Source organism: Dryobates pubescens, chromosome 29, assembly GCF_014839835.1.
Source record: "Dryobates pubescens isolate bDryPub1 chromosome 29, bDryPub1.pri, whole genome shotgun sequence".
Classification (NCBI taxonomy): Eukaryota; Metazoa; Chordata; class Aves; order Piciformes; family Picidae; genus Dryobates; species Dryobates pubescens.
Window position 1 is genome coordinate 3,564,297 of NC_071640.1, and position 19,120 is coordinate 3,583,416.

Genomic DNA, 19,120 nt, shown 5'->3' on the forward strand with positions numbered 1-19,120 from the left:
GCTGCAGGGGGAGGAGGGAGGGTGGTGACCCTCAGCTCTTGAAGGGGGTGGGTTTGGTGGTCATGGGGCAGTGGCAGGTCCCTGTCCCCACCCTGTGCCCCACAGGGCTGTGCTTCTGCACCCCAGCCTTGCACTCGAGTCACAGCTTGGCCTGAACAGGGAGGGGAAGAACCTGCAGGGAGCTCTTCTTGCAGGGGAAGAGGGAGGTTGGTGCCTGTGTGGACAGCAGCCTGTGCCTGAGCAAGGCCCTGGAGCAAGCCCCTTCCCAGTAAGGATCCCCCAGCCACAGGGGCTGCAGCAGTGGGGGTTACTCTGGCACAGCCCCTGTTGTGGGGCAGGGAGGTGTTGTGCCAGAGGGGTGCCACCTGCTCTGCTGTACCAGCGTCCTTGGGCTCCGGCAAACAGTGCCAGGGGGAGGCAGGGCCGAAGTGCCTGTGCAGCAGCTGCTGGCTCCAGCACAGCCTGCCTGTGCCAGTGTAAACACCTGGCCTTGCCAGCCCTAGCTCCCCAGTCTGGGGGTGTGGAGGACTCTCCCTTCCTCCTTAGCCTCACCCTGTTGGCACTGAGTGGCACAGGTTTGCCCCTGGGTGCTGTGCGCTGATGATGGACGAGAGGAAATGGCTTCAGGTTTTACCAGGGGAGGTTTAGGTTGGGCATGAGAAGAAAGTCCTTCACTGAAAGGCTTCTGAAGGACTGGAACAGGCTGCCCAGGGAGGTGGATGAATCCCTGCCCCTGGGGGTGTTTAAGAGAAGCAGAGCTGTGGTGCTGAGGGCCATGGTTTAGCACCAGCCTTGGCAGAGTTAGGGGCTGGTTGGACTGGAGGACCCTGGGGGTCTTTTCCAACCAAAATGGTTCTGTGAGAATGTCTCAGGGGAAGGTTTTCTGTTAAAGCAAGAGAAAACAGCAGCCTGAGGTAAGAGCACCATCCCAGTCACTGCTCTGCAGGGCCCAGGGCTGGTGCAGAGGGCTGGGAGCAGGAGCAAGGGAATGCAGAGCTTGCTGCTGCAGCTGCTGGGCTGAAAAGCAGCGAGGCACAGCTCAGCTCCGGTGCTTGTGGAGGGAGGCTGGTCCCAGAGAGCAGAGCAGCAGCTGCAGGGGTGGGCCCTGCTCCCTGGACCCAGCCAGTGCAGCAGCTCTGCAGGGACCAGATGCACTGATGCCCAGCTTGGGGCTGCCCCTCTGCCACAGGGCCCTTTTTTTGCCACAGTCCTCCAAAGGCAGGGCTTCTCCCCACCCTGGCTGGGTGGCAGCAGGTGGGGGCAAGCTGCTGTCCTGCCCAGGCCAGGTCTGTGCTCCACTGGGCAGGCAGCACACCCACCCCTGTGCCCTGGCAGATGATGTCCCAAGCAAACAGCGAGTGAAAAGCAGGCACAGCCAAGCAGCACAGGGCTTCACATACAGCCAGGCTCTGGCACAGCCAGCTGGGCACTGGTGGCATGGGGGAAGGCATTTATTTGCTGCCTCTCCAGCAGGAAGGGGTGGGGGGGGGAGATGCTGAGGGCTCAGAGTCCAGTTTGGAAGTAGCTGTGTGACCTTTGGTGAGTTGGAAGAGAAAACAATGGAGATGCTGATGGGAAACCAGCCTTCTCCTGCTACCCTGTGCCTTCCTGCAGATGATGTGGCCTTGTCCCCAGCCCGGGGCTGGAGGATGAGATAAGAGCTGTGGATGCACTCAGCTTGCTGCAGTTCCTCAGGCACTTGGTTAAAGTTCATTCTTGCAGGAACCTGGGAAGATGGAAACAAAACCAAAGCAAAGCTCAATCCAGCAATGTTGTTGGCCTGGGTTTGTCTCCTTCCTCAAGCAGGATGAGGTTCACATCAACCTGTGTGACTGCCACCCCTGCTTGCTGCTTTTCCTTTGCCCAACCCCCTCAGGCTGGCTCTGGCCTGCCCCAGCTGGAAGCATCACTCCCACCTAGCAGGCCACAGTCCTCACCTGGGCAAAGCCAGTGCCAATAACACTGCCCCAGGATGGGAGGCTGGGAGCAGCCTGTCCCCACAGCAGGCACAGCCAGTGGCTCTGTGTGACAGCAATCAGCAGCTGCTGCTCACCAAAGCCCAGAGCCTGGGGAGCTGGGGAAGGGACCCCAGGGGACAGCTGTGGCACAGCCACATGCGGTTGTGTCTGTCGTGCTGGGGGCTGTGGCACAGCTGAGCTGAGCTGGGGTAATTCAGACTTAAGGGGGGGCTAAAATGGCTCTGGCTTGGAGATCTGGTGCCTTCAGCGGTGGGGTGGAGAAGAGAGGATGATTTGTGGTCCTTACACACCCCCCTGCTGGGCAGATAATTGGAGGGTGCAGCTGTACCGCAGCACTCCGCTGTGAGATGCTTGTGAAAGGCACTGAAGAGGAGCAGCTCCTTAGCTCTCCATGGGATGCCCTGCAAGCCCCACTGCTTGCTGCCGTGCAGGACAGGCTTCTGCTCTTCAGGCACTTTCAGGACCACGAGAAGGACAGAAACAAGTTTTGCTTGCCGGAAGGGGCTTGGCAGAAGTTAATTTCAGCCCTTGGGAGTCATGCCTTGGAATAAATCCACGTTACCTTGTGATGCTGCTCACATTCCTCCATGCTGGCACTAATCAGCTGTACAGGGCAATAGCAGGGACCTCGGGCTGCTGGAACACTCTGAGGTTGCTCTGACGATTGCCCCTTTCTGGGATGTTTTGTTAAGTGTCTATTTGCAGCTCCTTAGTCTCCAGCCAAGCTCTTTGAAGTCTTTTATGTCTAAACCATTACTGCAGGCAGTGAACTGGGACTGGATATGCCCTGAAACAGGTTGCCCTGAAGTCTCTCCAAGCACCCTCACCCCTCTGCCTTGAGCACCAGGCTGTTCTGAGCACCAGCTCCCGAGCTGGCTCAGTTCCTCCGACGTGTTGGGCTGGAATTCTTTCATGGGAAAACAAACTGCAAGGAGCTGCCTAGCAAAACAAAGTGCTCTTAAGTTCTGTGCTCTGCTTTCAGTCAAGCTCTGCACACCCCTCAGGGACCTGAGGGGACCACAGCAGCCCCCTCCCCCTCTCCCAGCCATTTCACAGGTGGTAGCTCTCTCACTCTCTTCTTCGGAGCTTGCTCTTTAAGAGACCCTCTCTGGCCCAGTGCTCAGCGAAGAGCTGGGCTGCGGACTTCAAAAAGCAATGCCTCCAACTTCCCAGGCTCATAAATCTGCCAGCTCCTGCACGCTCCCTAAACCTTCCTGCCTGACTCTGTGCACTGCTCACTTCCCAAGGCCTTGGGGTTTCCCTTCTTGGCGGTGCAGGAAGGGAAGGCAGCCGGCGAGGGCGCTGAGCCCGAGACGTGACCTGCGGCTCCGAGCGGGCTCCCTCTGCTTCTGCCCCGCAGCCACCTTTCCGTGTGCTGATCTGATGGGCCTTGGCTGCTAGAAGGGCAGTCAGATGGTGCAGCCATAGAAACAGCTTGGAAATGAAGCTAATGGGCTGTTTGTGCTCAGCTTTTATTAATTACAGGCTGCCGAGCTCGGGGGAGATGCAGATTAATCGTGGCATATGTGTTACTGAGCTGGCTGGCCCACATCTGCTCACCCTGGCCTGTGGGGGGGGAAAGGGGGAGGGAAATACTTCAGCCCTGCACTTACATGTCTCCAGTCTCTCCTCGAGGAAGGAGATCTGCTCGCTCAGGGAGTCGATTCTGTCCAGCTGCTGCAGGGAGTGGGCCAGGCGGCTGATGGGGTCTGTGCCGACGTCCTCCGGTGCAGAGGGCATGAGGTCGTGGAAGGGAGCCAGCACCAACTGGAGTTTCTGGGGGGAGAAAGGGAGGCCTGAGCATGTCCTCCCCCAGCCAGCAGGACCACCCTGTGGCACGTAGCCCCTCGGGCAGCTCCTGGGGCTTTGGCGGGCTGCTGGGCTGGAGGAGCGGCGCGGAGCACGGCGGCGCGAGGCCAGCCTGGCGTTAAAAATAGAGCTGGGGAGGAGGGAGGGAAGCCCTGGCTGCAGACAGCCCAGGGAGGGAGCTGGCTGAGCAGGGCCTTGAGCTGCCACAGGGCAGGGCAGAGGAGTGTGCTGAAGGCTCACCTGCTCCAGCGCTTCCACTCTGCTCTTCAGGTCTTTCATTTCTTCCTTCATTTCACTGTGGGGACCTGGAAAAGTGATCAAGGGAAGATGAGTGAGTACAAGCCCCTTGCCTGGGCTGAAGTGGAAGGTGCTGAGGAGAGACATTGCTGCAGGGGTCAGGCCAAGCTCTGCTGCTTTCCACTCCTCCCCTCCTAGGAAGTCCCTGGGGTCTGCCCTGCTGGACCAGACCTGGGAGCATCAATGGCATCCAACATGTGCTGGGACCAGACCTAGGAGCATCAATGGCATCCAACATGTGCTGGGACCAGACCTAGGAGCATCAATGGCATCCAACATGTGCTGGGACCAGACCTAGGAGCATCAATGGGATCCAACACCTGCTGGGGCCAGACCTGGGAGCATCAGTGGGATCCAACACCTGCTGGGGCCAGACCTGGGAGCATCAGTGGGATCCAACACCTGCTGGGGCCAGACCTGGGAGCATCAGTGGGATCCAACACCTGCTGGGGCCAGACCTGGGAGCATCAGTGGGATCCAACACCTGCTGGGGCCAGACCTGGGAGCATCAGTGGGGTCCAACACCTGCTGGGACCAGTCCTAGGAGCATCAGTGGGGTCCAACACCTGCTGGGACCAGTCCTAGGAGCATCAGTGGGGTCCAACACCTGCTGGGACCAGTCCTAGGAGCATCAGTGGGGTCCAACACCTGCTGGGACCAGTCCTAGGAGCATCAGTGGGGTCCAACACCTGCTGGGACCAGTCCTAGGAGCATCAGTGGGATCCAACAGCTGCTGCAAGCCCTGGCATCTAATCCTGCCGCTAACACACAGAGGTCTCTCGCTGCTGCTGCAATACCTGCAACAAAGTGTGGAATTCCAGGCCGTGGGGTGATGCTCAAATGGTAAAACATCTGGTGAAGCCTGGCCTTGTTGTAGCTAGCACCTAGGTCTGCCGTGGTGGGCACGAAGGGTCCCTGCTGGGGGCCCCGGGCAGGGCATAAAGGACGGCGGCTTGTGCTGCGCTCTCCGGGGCAGGCGCTGGGCGGCTCGCTGCCTCTGCTGGCCACAGCGCATTATTACTCACGGTACGAGTTTGAAGTGTCACAGCGCGTACCAAAAGTAATAATGAGCCGGCGCCGGCGCTGGCCGCTGCCCCTCGTGGCTCCAGGCTTGTCCTGCGGGAAGGAGGAGGAGGAGGATGGAGAGAAACCTGCACGCCGCACGTCACAGCCAGGCTCTGCCACCCTTCCAGTGGAGCTGTGCTCAGGGGAAGTTGTTTGGGTGCTGGAGGGGAGTCCTGGGCCGCTGGCAATAAAGCTGAGGGGTTCTGCCTGCTGTCCCCTCTCCTGTCCCTTGCCACTCTGGCAATGCTGAGTGTTAAGCCCAGCTCTTGCTGAACACTCCAAGCAGCCAGGGCTGTCCTGCAGAGGGGGCACAGGTTACCTGCTTGGTTGAAGGTTTCTGGCTCAGGTGCTGGCAGCAGGGGCTGGCACGCTCTGTGGTCGGCAGCGAGGCTGAAGCCATCCTGGCAGGCACAGTGGTAGCTCCCAGCGGTGTTGATGCAGAGCTGATGGCAGCCGTGGCTCTGCCCAGCACATTCATCCACATCTGAAAGCACAGGTCCGGCTCAGTGAGGGCAGGGCTGGTGGGGAGGTGCTCCCCTGGGCTGCAGACAGCGCAGCCCTGCAAGCAGGGGTCCTGCAACCCTCGCTAGAGCACAGGCTGGGGAGGTGATGGGACCCCGGGCTGAGCTGGAGCCTGCGCTCTGGCTGCTCTCAGTGTCGCCCGGTGTGAGCACACATGCCTGGGACAGCCTTCCCTCCTGCACCCGCTGCAGTAAACCTGGGTTAACCCCACGGGGAGGCTCTGGCCTCCTCCCTTCTGCCTGCCACAGCGAAAGCTGTGGTCAGAAACGTCCCAGCTCTGGCCAGGCAGGGGCAGCGCTCGGCTCTCATCCTGGATTTACGGCCGGGGTTTCGGTTCCAGCCAGCCGTGGCGAGGAGCTATCAGCCTTTCAAGTGTGTACAAAACCCAGTAACCTCTCCTCACACGGGGGAGTTATTAAAGCTGTTCCCACAAAGCAGAAGGAGCTGAACCGCTTCCCACGCCCGGGCGAATCTGTTTTAGGCAATGGGAAAATCCTCTCCCCCTGCGCTGGAGCCGGAGCTGTCAGCGATGTGCTCAGCCCTGCCCAGCGTGGGTCAGTGCCACCCGCTCGTCCTCTGCCTTAGGGGAGGGCAGCAAGCTGGGAAACGCCGTGGCAGGGGATTTGTACCACCCTGGTGTGTGCCAGGCTGCCTGAGTTCCCTGCGGTCTGGGGCTGCTCTCATGCCAGAGAGGAGCTCGGTGCTTGGAGCTCCCCCGGCTTCCACTCCACCCCCAGCTATTATTGGGTTGCAGATTTAGGCTCTGCAGTAAATGGATGGCTTAGTTTACAAAGGCTGGGAGATGGGTCATCACCAACACCACCATCTCCAGCCCACCCCACGAGTGTGAGGGCTGCCCTGCAGAAAGCCTTTTGCTAGCTGCAGAGTCATGGCAGAGAGCAGCTTCTGCTCACGTGGACCCAGCCTGGAGCAGCAGCAGAGAGCAAATGTGGACGTCTGGGCTGCACATGAGGACTGGGAGCACCAGAGCAGCCAAAGGGAGGTCAGAACTCTCCTGGGAGCTGAGCTTCCCATCCTTTCCTAGCCAGACCATCAGGCACTGCTGCCCTAGAGCAATGTGGAGATGTTTGTGCAGGGGGGTGACACACTGGGTCTGCTCCATGGTCTGAACGGCATCAGGCCTGGTGAGGAGCCATGGTGCTGGTCTCTGCCCCCCCAACAAGGGGTCATTCTGTGGGCTAAGCCCCATAGAAGCCCTGCTGCTCCTCAGAGGAGCTCTCCCAGCAGCTGTGGGGCAGGCCCAATGCAGGGAAGCTGGAGGGGAATGTCATGGCCAGTACCTGTCTGGCAGGCTCTGCCCGTCCAGCCGGGTGGGCAGGCACATCTGCCAGGGAAGGTGCAGCTCCCACCGTTCTGGCACGGCATCCAGCAGACAGCTGTGGGACCAAACACAAGCAAAGCATCAGTGGGCAGCTCTGGGGGTCCCAAGCTCCATCCCCTGCCACCATGCATGTGTGTACACACCCATACCCCCAGAATACAGACCACTACCAGCCCAGGATGCCCCAGCCTACTGGTGGGGGTGAGCTGGCCAGGGTGCACAGGGCACAGGATGGGGTGAACTGGCCCTTGGGTCTGCAACCTGTAAAGAGGCCAAGGCAGCTGCAAGCCAGCAAAGTGGGAGAGGACAGGGCTAAAGGGCAGCAGCAAGCCCTGAGAAGCCCTCAGTGCTGTGCTCTGAGCTCATCTGGGGGCCAGCTAGCTGCTGATGTTTTGCATTTGGTTTGTGCTGTACATCACAATTGCCTCCTGCAAGCATTCCTCTTCCATTACTGCTGATTTATATGGAAACTACTTAGTCATTTTATTTATCCTCTGGTAACTATAAAGTTAATAAGCCATCCCAAAGGAAAAAGGCCTGGGAGGCAGCAGAGAAAGGCTGGGAATTAATCACAAATTGAACCACGTTTGATGGTGACGTTGAAAATGTAAATGCTCTCCTGCAGGGAGGATCTGCCTGACAGGCAGAGTGCTGGGAAACGAGCGAGCTGGCTGCTGGGGCCTCATCCAGCAGCTGAGCTACCCCCGTCCAGGAGGTCTGGGGGAAGGACAAGAGTTGGCACCAGAGTGACACAGCAGCTTCTTACCTCTGTTGCAGCTGAGTGCATGGCTGTCAGCTCTGCTCCAGCCCGGACAGCATGAAGCCATGGACTGGGGCAGCTGCCTGTAGGTCTGCCGGTAGGCAACCCTGTAGATGGTCCTGCAACACAAGGATGGGGCTGAGCTGGGTGAAGGAGAACCCACTCCAAGCCCTCCATCCCACTCCCACACCAGTGGGTCAGACCCGGGAGCCCCTTCCCCACAGACCAAGGCAGGACTGCCCCTTCCCACGGCCCCCACGGGTGGCTCCTCTCCGGGAGGAGCAGGCAGCTGCCCTCACCTGTAGGTGCTGCAGAGGCGGTGGCCCTGGCAGGTGGTGAGGTAGGGCTGGTACACAGGCTGGACGTGGGACTCGGCGCGGGCAGCCGTGCGGCTCTGCGGCGTCACAGCGCACACCCTGCGGCTGCAGAGAGGGGAGCGGGTCAGGCTGCAGGCAAAAAAACCAACCCCCCGCTCCTCCCTCGGGGGCAAAGGGGCCGCAGTGATTTACACCAGCCCCCCTCTACAAAGGGCCGTTTAAACAGCAGTGGCTAATTGCCCGAGTGACCCAGGAGGACTTCAAGCTGTTCGGGGGCAGCGACACAAAGCCTGAGCTCTGCAGGGCTGCTCTTCCTCCTCAGCCCCTGAGTGAAGGCACTGCCGCCTCCTCGTACACTCACCCCCATCCCAGGGGAGCAGTTGGGGCCCTGATTTAGGAAGGATTTACTCAAAGCAGTTCGTCCATTCATCACCTTCCTTCCCTGCTCACTTTCGGGGGGGGGGGTGTGTTTTTTCCCTGAGACATTTGCACTCCTGAAACAGATGTCCCTGTGACTGCTGAGAAATTCATGATGGCACAGCAAGGGTCAGGCTCACCACACACACAAAAACACCCAACAACCCTCAAGGCCAGATGAAAGTCACCCTGAGAGAACTGTGATCCAGCCCAAAAGTTTCCCAAGGTTAACAACTGAAGTGGTCTATGGTTAAAAATTCCTCTCTTTTTTCAACATCTTCCAGCCCAAGCAGGTCAGTCCCACTGAGGAACTCATCTACTTGCCTCAGCCTCCCAGCCCAATTAGTAAGTGGAATAAAAAGCCTGGGAATTAGCATGGACATCAGATGGCTTCCATTAAGTCCAGCACACTCCTCTCAGCCTCACTGATCAGTGCTACAGGAGAGGCAGTTTTTAAATGGCAATTGTTTGCCTTGCACTGTTTAGAGCAGAGCCAGAGCTGCAGCCTGTGTGTGTGTGTGAGTGAGGAGCTCAGGCTGTGGTTTCAGTGCCCACCAGAATGCAGGAGGTTTGATGCCAGAGGAGAGAATTTCAGTGTAAAAAGCAAACTTTGGGGCAAAATGTGAGCTGTGGCTGAGGGGTGGGTGCTGAGCTCCAGCTCCTTTTGGCTGGGGAAGGAACTGAGGACCGAGCTCTGAGCTCCCTCTGAGCCAGCAGGAGCTGTGCTGGGATGCAGGGTGCTGTGTTAGCCCTGTTTGCCAGGAGGGGATGGGGAAGTACTGGAGCTGCCAATCCCAAGCTTGCAGCATCCCAGGGGCTTTCCATGCCTGCATCCCCTGGATGGTGCATCCTCAGAGCTGGGAGGCTGCATCCCCCTCTGATGCCTTGTCTGCAAGGATTGAGCAGTGTGAGAGCAAAACTGGATGTGCATTTTTGTGCATGGAGGTGCTTGAAAGAGACAGTCATCATTCCTGAAGAGCTCAGGGCCTGCTCAGCCTTTGACTCTCGTGGTCAGAAAGCCCAGAGTCTCTTTGTGTCCTCTGCAGGGAGTCAGAGCATTTTCTGAGAGGCTCTTTCACTTCAGTGACAAAGCAAACCACCAGTGAAGGGCTGCTGAGCTCCAGCTGCCCCAGGAGGACTCAGCAGACCCTTTCCACACCTCCTCACCAGCCCTGTGAGCTCCTCACCCATGTGCAGCCAGGGTGGCTCAACAGGGCTCTTCACCTGGAGAGGATGCACCTGGCTGTGATGTGCAGATGTGCACTACCTGAGAGATGCAGGCAAAAAGGTGGCTTACCCTGCCTGGGCAAAGCCACCCATAGTGGTGATGCTGAGGATGAAGAAGAGTCCCAAAAGGAGGCAGCTGAGGTGGTGCATGTCCTGTCCCTCCCGAGGTGCCCCAGGCTGTGTGGCACGGCCGAGTCTCGCTCTGTGGTGGGAAGCACTGGCTCCTACTGCATGTCTCACCCTTCAGTGGGCAACCCTGCAAGAGAAAGAAGAGCAGTGTGGGCACATGGCAGCTGGTGACATCTGATGGAGCCACAGGGATGGGGACAGCCCTTTGCCCCTGGAGGAAATCAGAGGGATGATGCTGGCTGTGCACAAACCCTCTGAGGGCAGTGCAAGGGGCTGGGGCAGGAGCACACTGCTGGCATGCCAAAGCACAGGGGAAGAGGGGATGTGAGGGACCTGTGAATCCCTGGCAAGGTAAATGCTCCTCCAAGCATAAAACTACTTTGCTCCACTCATTTCACTGGTGTGGCAGTGACCTACCCCAGAGAATCACACAACACTATGGGTTGGAACAGACCTTGAACAGCCACCCAGTCCAACCTCTCTGCAGTGAGCAGGGACATCTGAAAGCCCCATCCAACCAACCTGACTTGAAATGCTTTCAGAGATGGGGCATTTAAGCAGGACATTGAGACTCTTGAATGTGTCCAGAGAAGGGCAACAAGGCTGGGGAGAGGCCTCAAGCACAGCCCTATGAGGAGAGGCTGAGGGAGCTGGGGGTGTTTGGCCTGGAGAAGAGGAGGCTCAGGGGAGACTTTATTGCTGTCTACAACTACTTGAAGGGAGGCTGTAGCCAGGTGGGGGTTGGTCTCTTCTCCCAGGCAACCAGCACCAGAACAAGAGGACACAGTCTCAAGCTGTGCCAGGGGAAGTTTAGGCTGGAGGTGAGGAGAAAGTTCTTCACAGAGTTGTTTGCCATTGGAATGTGGTACCCAGGGAGGTGGTGGAGTCCCCATCCCTGGAGGTATTCAAGAGGGGACTGGATGTGGCATTTGGAGCCATGGTTTAGTAGTCATGAGGGTGACAGGTTGGACTTGATGATCTTTGAGGTCTCTTCCAACCTTATTGATTCTATGATTCTATGATCTACCACTTCTCTGAGCAATACAGCCCAGAATGCCTGGCTGGGTGTGCAGGAGATGTTCTTGTGACACTAGGGGTCACACAACTGCTTGCTGAGTGGCAGGGAAGGGACCTGTGGCAGATGAAATATGCTGCCAGTTTCAGGCAGCAAGGGCAAAACAATGGCCCAGAATGTCTTCATCCACACAGCATTGTAAAACTGTGTTTTCACAACACACTGAAGCCTGACCTTCTTCTCTGTAGAACATAAGTTCCTGCCAGAAAAGTGCTGTGAGGGCCACGTGTACCCACTGCAGAGTCAGAACTGGCCAAGTGGTGACTGAAGGAGGCTTTGATTTCCTAGCAGAGGACAAGGCTGGAGAAGGTCAATAACAATATCAATATTTAGTCTTAAAAAAACCCAACAAAACAAACAGTTGGCCTCTGGATGGCAGCAGTTAAAGGAGGAAGAAACAGAGAAGCCCACCTTCAGCATCTGTCAGTTACAGAAAGAATCAGCCCTTCTGATTAAGCCTTGGGAACAGCTTTATGGGGAGGCAACACAACAAGGAGCACCCTTCTCCAACAGCAGATATGGGGAGCTGCAAATGAACTCTAAAATCCCCAAGTGATGTGGGATTGGGAATGCAGCTTCACCTCCAAACCCTTTTGGGACAGTTCCTAACCCCAAGCTAAGCTGTTAGGGATAACCATCCCAAACCTGTAGCCTCTGCTGGTCCCAAAGCACTTCACCAAGGCACTCCATCAACTTTCCCTTTGTGCAGGTGAAGGAATGGAGGCTTGGAGAGACTTGCTTCTGGAGTGGAACCAGCCTGGTACCTTCCCACCCCTTAATATCAAAGGTCTTGTGGGTGTTTCCATGCCCTGATACCACTGAACCGGCTGAGCAGCCCCTTCCCCTCCTCACCCAGCCAGGGATCCAGCCCATCCCACGAGCAGGGCACACAGCTCTGCGTGGCTGAGCAATGGGGAGGGTTTGTGTCACAAAAGAAAATGACTGTATTGCCATAAAATGCCATGGGGACATCACTTCACCCCTGAACTTAGCAGTACTGCAGAGGATGAGGGTCTGGCTTCAGCACAGCAAGGGGCAGCAGTGTGCTCCACCCTGCCCAGGCTCATCAGGGAGGTGGTGGAAGCATCATCCCTGGAGATGTTCAAGAAATGTGTCAACATTGCACTTGGGGATGTGGTTTAATGGCCATGGTGGAGCTGGGTTGATGGATGGGACTTGATGACCTTAGAGGTCTTTTCCAACCAAAAAAATTCTACGATTCCATGATCTTAATCTCTGTGCAAGCCCAGCTTTGAGGATGTGGGGTGCACCTGGGTTATACAAAGCCTGTAGTCCTCCATTCTCCAAGCACTCTCCTGTGAGGAGAGGCTGAGGGAGCTGGGGTTGCTTAGCCTGGAGAAGAGGAGGCTCAGGGGAGACCTTCTTGCTCTCTACAGCTACCTGAAGGGAGGTTGTAGACAGGTGGGGGTTGGTCTCTTCTCCCAGGCACCCAGCACCACAACAAGAGGACACAGTCTCAAGCTGTGCCAGGGAAGGTTTAGGCTGGATGTTAACAAGAAGTTCTTCATAGAAAGAGAGACTGGCCATGGGAATGTGCTGCCCAGGGAGGTGGTGGAGTCCCCATCCCTGGAGGTGTTTAGGAAGAGACTGGATGGGGTGCTTGGTGCCATGGTTTAGTTGATTAGATAGTGTTGGATGATGGGTTGGACTCAATGGTCTCAAAGGTCTCTTCCAACCTGGCTAATTCTATTCTATTCTATTCTATTTTATTCTATTCCATTCCATTCCATTCCATTCCATTCCATCCCATCCCATCCCATCCCATCCCATCCCATTCCATTCCATCCCATTCCATTCCATTCCACAGCAATAGATTTCATCTTCTAACGATTAATGTTGGTATCTGCACCAACAGGAAACCAAATCTTGGTTGAACTGCAGGGAAGTTTAAGAAAATATAGTGAGGAAAGCTTGTTCATCCCCACTCCTCCTGGAGACATCCCAGGGACGCTGGTGTGGAGAGCTGTACAAACTCTCCACTTGCTCAGCCAGCCAGCTTTCCCTAAGGGCTATGCTGGGGCAGATATTTCCTTCCAGTCACAGAGCTCTAGCTTAGCTGTGCTTCTCCAGAAGCCTGTAAGTCAAACCCTGCCAACCATCTCCATCCTCCCACAGCGTTCCCGTGACTGCTGTGGGAGCTTTCCCCGTGGGGAAGGCAAGGAAACGCAGGGCACGAGCCTTGAAACACAGAGGCTTTGTTTGCTCACTTTGAAATGGAGCAGCACTGCCCTACCTCAAGTGGTCAGAGAATCCCTCTGGGTCATGAAATTATGGTTGCTTCATACAACAACAACAACAAAATGTTTCAAAAGTGGAAAATATGATGGTTTCAACAAAAAAAAAATCAGCTTCCTTAAAGCTGCTGAAGAGCCTCCAGCCTGCTGCCACTACCCAATCTCATTCCTCTCTTTTAAAGCCCAGAGCTTAAAGACAATATTTTCATGAAGAAACAAACAAACGAGTTGCTGTCAGTGCCTTTTCTAGCCTCTCAGCTGAAGAGATGAGGCCCCATGGTCTGGCCAGTGAAACTGTGTGCATGCACCTGAGCTTCTGCTGCTTTAATGGGCAGCAAAGCCTCCTCGGCTGGCCATGTGCTCCTGTGAGTCTGGAGGTTCTTCTCCCACCAGCCAGAAGCCTCTCTGTAACTCTCCTAAGTCTGCTCTTGCCTAACAACAGGGAAAATGCAACCCACTGGGTGGTGAGCAGGGCTTCATCCAGCTCTGCCCATGGAATAAGGGCTAAAGGACCAGCTGATGGCAGCAGCAGGAACTGGGGACTGCCTGCAAACCGGTGGAGAAGAATCCAGACCCTCAAGAGGATGGAATTACCCCCATGGGAAGCAGGTAGCAGCACTTTTTCAAACAGCCCTGGGTCTGCAGGTGAAACTGCTGCTCCCAACTGCTCCCTGGACTGTGCCCTCAGAGCCAAACCCTCCTGGAGAGGGTCAGCAGCAGCAGCACGGAGATGAATTTTCCCTGTCAAACTGTTCTCTGCTTGGGGTGGGATGCAGGTACGCAGGCACAGGGCATGGGGACGTGGGCACGGGGCTGGGCTCAGGGAGGGGGACAACGTGAAGCAGGCTGCAGGGACATGGGTACTCCAGAGCAGGGTCGGGGACGCGGGTATCATGGAACGGGGTGCGTGGAGCAGGGCACAGGGATGCAGGTACCATGGAGCAGGGCACAGGGACACGGATATCACGGAGCAGAGCACAGGGACACGGATATCGCGGAGCAGGCAGCAGAGCCGCCCGGTACCGCGGTGCCTGGCGCAGGGATGCTCCCCCCGGCCCGCAGCAGGCCGAGCTCCGCTCCCCGGGTCGCCGCAACCCCGTAGCAGGCAAAGCCCTGTCCGCCACCCCGGGCACTGCCCGCCGCCGCCGCCGCCCCAGGGGCACCTCCCGGGCCGCTTTCCCCGGCCGGGCCGCCCCCGCTGCCGCAGCGAGCCCCGCTCCGCGAACCATCCCCCGCTCCCCGCTCCGCTCGTCCCTCCCCGCCGGGGGATGCGGCCGCGGCCCCCCCGCCCTCCCTCGGGCAGAGCCCGCCGGGGACTCACCGGGAGCGGCGGCGGTGCCGAAGCCGCCGAGTCGCCGCCGTGCCGCGGCCCCCCGCGCATTTCCTCCCCCGGCCCGAGCCGGTCCCTCCGCCCCGGCCCAATGAGCTCCCGGCGGGGAGGAAAGCGGAGCCTCCCGACCGGGGGGAAGCGACGGGGCCCGGGGAGCCTCCGCCTGCCCCCGCCCCGCCGGCCCCCGCCAGCCGCCACCTGCCCCCGCCGAGGTGTCCCGGCTTCCCCGGGCAGGGACAGGGCAGGACCGTCGGAGAAGCCTGGTCCTGGAGGGATACTCAAGGACAGGACAGGAACCCCCTGCAGAAGTCTGGTCCTGGGGGGACCCCCCAGGGAAGCCCGGTCATGAGGGGACATGCAGTGACTCGGCAGGACCCTCGGAGAAGCCCAGCCCAGGAGTGGGGGGGGACATGCTGGTGCTGCTGTGCTGACCCCGATGGAGATGGGGTTAAGGGGAATCCCTACCCTGGCATCGATCTGGACCTATACCTGCAAACTCCCTAGGGCGGGCTGAGCTCCCAGCCCCACCAGCCTGTTCCTGTGTGCCCTGTGCTTTAAGGACACAATGTCCCTATCCCTCTCCCGGATCAGCTCACCTGAGTGGGCAGGAGAGCAGTGACAGGAGAGGGAGATCTTAGCAGATCCCCCAGCTCCTCATCCAGGGGTGTTCAGCTGAAGTAGTCCAGCAGCAGTGCAGCAGACAGGGCAATTTTTTCCCCTCTGCTAAAAAACTCCTGTAGCTGGTTCTGCACTCCCCCAGAGGAGACATCATCTTTCCCCAGGTTAGAGACCTAACACAGCCTGTGGTCCATAGCCTCCGCCCCGCCTCGTTAATCCCCCGGAGCTCAGCACAACAGCAAAGTCCTCCAGAAGCTGCCCGGAGAGGTTGTGGAGTCTCCTTCTTTGCAGATACTCCAAACCCACCCAGAGCTTGTGATCCTGGGCAACCTCCTCTGCGTGACCCTGCTTTAGCAGCAGGGCTGGACTAGATGATCTCCAGAGGCTACTTCCACTCCGATCATGCTGGGATTCTGGGACTGATTTGGTCTTGAGCAGCCTGATCTAGTTGAAGATGTCCCTGCACGTTGCAGGGGCGGTGGACAAGATGACCTTTGAGGGTCCCTTCCATGCGTTCTAGGATTCTGTGAGGCAGGCAACGAACTGCCAGGACAGGGAAGCTGATTTCTCTAATGGATGCTTCTGAGATTCTCTGCAGTCCTCCCCAGTGTGAAGATCAGCACACAGAGACACCCAAATCCACCACCCAGACCCACCCAGGGTGAAGCTCCATCAGCTTGCCAAAACCTGCCTGGGGATGGATCAGGCTGATCCTCACCCCCCCGCCCCAGCTCTTGAGAGGCTTCTCCTAAACACCTGGTTCCTTATCAAAGCGAACTCTGCAGCTCAGTTTGTGCCAAAGTGCCACTTGTTTTGTCTACATTTTTTCTCTGGGAAACCAGAGCACAGAGGTTTATTGTTTTTCCAACGACTTAGGCTCCTGCCCATGCACAGAGCCAGCCTTCAAGATAGCAGGGGTCTGATGTGCAAATGAAAGGCAGGATACAGCCCCCTGGGAATATTTGTTCCCATTAAGCTTTGCAATTTCTTTCCTTTTCTCTTTTTTTTTTTTTTTAAGCATAGAGGCATTTAAAGGAAATATTTACCAGTTAAACAATAATGGCTCCAAAAAGAGCAACTGAGATCACTCCGTTTCCTCATGGATACGCTGAGCCGGCTGGTTGGGCTGCAGCTGCCTCGGGTCGTGCAGGGAGGCACCAGGGAAGCTGGTGGGTGGTAGATGGGTTGGTGTGGGGCTCTCAGGTGTGGAATGGAATGGAATGGAATGGAATGGAATGGAATGGAATAGAATAGAATAGAATAGAATAGAATAGAATAGAATAGAATAGAATAGAATAGAATGGAGTGGAGTGGGAATGGAATGGAATGGAATAGAATAGGATAGGATAGGATAGGATAGGATAGAATAGAATAGAATAGAATAGAATAGAATAGAATAGAATAGAATAGAATAGAATAGAATAGAATAGACCAGGTTGGAAGAGACCTTCAAGATCATCAAGTCCAACCTATTATCCACCACCACCTAATCAACTAAACCATGCAACCAAGCACCCTCTCAAGTCTCCTCCTAAACACCTCCAAGGATGGTGACTCCATCACCTCCCCGGGCAGCCCATTCCAATGGGCAGAGCATGAACTGCTTTGGTGAGATCCTCCCCAGGGAATGGAGCAGAGCAGAGAGGAATCAGCTCCGGGATGTGCTGGTGAAGACGGAGCTCCGATGCCAGGGAGATGGAGAGCATGGGAGATGGGAATCCCTCTGGGAAAAGGCTGGCTGGTGCTGGTGGAAGCTCAGCTCCACATCACACAACAAACAGGTTTGCTCATACTCTCTGCATGCAGCCTTCCTCTGGGGAATGATTTCAGCTCACTAATCTCATCAGCACGAAGCAGAGGCAACTTTTCCCCAGAGCCTTGAAGGGGCGGTAATTATCTCATTATGCAGAGAGTGGTGCTGGCTTTTTCTGGTGTATGGGGGAGATGCACAGAGCCTGACACTCAGCTTTCTCTCATAATTACAAAGCCTATGAAAGCCTTCTCCACCTGACCGTACCGACAGCACAGGAGCACATTTCACAGCCGAGACACTCACCTTGTCTGCGATGCTCCATCATTTGTCCTGGGCTGGGGTCCTTTCCTTAAGGAGCATCGTGGTTCCTTACTGTCAGAACAGGAAAAGCCCTCAGTTACACTCCCCTTGTCGTGCAGGCAGAGACCAGTCACCCAGCCCTTGCCCACGATGGACCTGATGTGGGGTTCCCTGGATGCTCCCAAAGGTCCTTGTGGAATGGAGTGGTGGACAAAAGCAGGATTGTGGCCACAGAGTGCCTGTGCCTGGCATTGGGACTGAGCTCACACTGCAGAGACACAGTGGTGTGCTGGAGGGGCATGGACACTGTGATCCCGGTGGTGCAGCACAGGGAGGCCCAGCCCTTCCTTGCTCTGCAGTGGAGGCTGCACTGAGGGTGCTTTAGGAGCATCCTGTGGGTGCTGATCCCCCCCTCTCTCACATGAGCTTGCAGCGTAGGTCAAATTGCTGTGCCCCGGGTGGGAAAGGCCAGGCACACCCTGGTGCCTTTGTGCCTCTTGAGCTTGAGCAGCTAATGGGTGTGAGCACAGCGAGCAGGTATGGGTATGAGAAAGGGCTGAGCAGAGCAGAAGCCCTGGTTTCACCTAACCCAGTGCCAAGGCTTGGCTGGACACCAGGCTATGCCCTCCAGCAGCTTCCTCAATGCCCAAGCCTGGGATTTTCCAAGGAGCCAGGGGAATGGGGTGTCCCATTCCTGCTGGCACCCTCCTGGGTGTATCCAAGCTCCCTTACACTGATTTGTGATCCCGCCTGCTGTACCCCAGCAGCCTCTTTTACCATCCTCAGTATGCACACATGCTCAGGTGGGGACAAAGACCCCCCAAGTGCCCAGGCAACCTCTGCATGAGTCCCCAGGATCCCCAGTGCGAAACTGATGGTGAAGAAGGAGATGGACTTGCAAACACAGCCTCCCCCCCAGCACTCATCTTCCAGCTCCTCATGGGACAGCACCACTCAGCACAGGACTAAGCAGACCACCTTCCAGGGTCTCTGTTAGAGCCTCCTCAGCCATTAGACAACTCTTTCCTAACAGCACTGCAGCATTTTAAAGCCTTCCAAGTATTTTAACTGCCAAAACGTTTGCTTTGCAGTTCCATTTACGGGGTCAAATCTGTGCTCAACCGAGTGCCCATGTCAGTGCTTAAGGACTGCATATAGCCCATTAGAAGAGCATTTAATCCTCTGCTCTCAGGGAGGGTTTGGTGTCTTACATGCTAATATTCATCATGCTGGGAAGAAATCCCCCAGGATGCTGCCTGGCAAAGTTCCCTGGAAAGCAGAGGAGTTATGCCCGCTCAGACTGGGGGAGGATCAGATCTGTTGGCTCTGCTCATATCGGTGTGCTGAGCTCCTGACAACAGCACTAAAAGATTTTGGCTGCTGACTGCAAGCCTGTCTGGGTTTGAAGTCCTCCCTGGACCAGTGTTTCACATGTTTTCTCCAAAGCCTTCTCCTAGAAGTGCACTCCCACGACATCTAATATTAATGCTTGTCTCCCAGCCAAGAAAGAAATGATGCTTCCCAACCTCCCTCTTAGATTTAACAACGTTGAAATCTCCTTCTCTCCCACTGCTTTTGCCACCAATGTGAGCGCTGAGGCATGCTGAGTGCTGGCCCCGAGAAGGCTTTGGGCTGGGCACTGGGCTGGCTGTGAAGGTGAGCTGCTCACCCACCCTCCCCATTTCCTACAGCCCATCCTGCAGACCCCTGGAGCACACCACACCCACCTGGGCAGTGGCACCAGGTCTGGCATCACCCTGAGAGCATCGGTGGTGGATTGGGTCCCCTGAGCGGTAGGTAAGATAGGAGGGGGTGAGGGTGTCTGGGGCCGAGGTCGGGGGGGGTTCAACTTTGCTCTAGGTCTGCAGGCAAGAAAAAGGAATGAAAAACAGAGGAGAATTAATAGGAGGTAAGCACTGAGATGA

The 19,120-nt window shown here is 56.8% G+C and overlaps 1 protein-coding gene across 2 annotated transcripts; it reads right to left on the reverse strand.

Annotated features, from left to right (window-relative positions):
- Positions 1-1,252: 1,252 nt before the first annotated feature.
- Positions 1,253-17,370, reverse strand: EGFL7 (EGF like domain multiple 7). 2 transcript variants are annotated; one of them, XM_054174429.1, is made up of 10 exons: positions 17,352-17,370; positions 17,199-17,267; positions 9,806-9,991; positions 8,074-8,196; positions 7,781-7,893; positions 6,974-7,069; positions 5,470-5,634; positions 4,029-4,093; positions 3,593-3,755; positions 1,253-1,726 (listed from the first exon to the last, which is right to left on the reverse strand). In XM_054174429.1, exons 3-10 carry the CDS (start codon positions 9,883-9,885, stop codon positions 1,704-1,706), a joined length of 828 nt encoding a protein of 275 aa, XP_054030404.1. In that variant the 5' UTR covers positions 9,886-9,991; positions 17,199-17,267; positions 17,352-17,370; the 3' UTR covers positions 1,253-1,703. The 2 variants fall into 2 exon arrangements, with proteins under 2 accessions (XP_054030404.1, XP_054030406.1); XM_054174431.1 differs by lacking the exons at positions 17,199-17,267; positions 17,352-17,370 and adding an exon at positions 14,516-14,536.
- Positions 17,371-19,120: the final 1,750 nt, after the last annotated feature.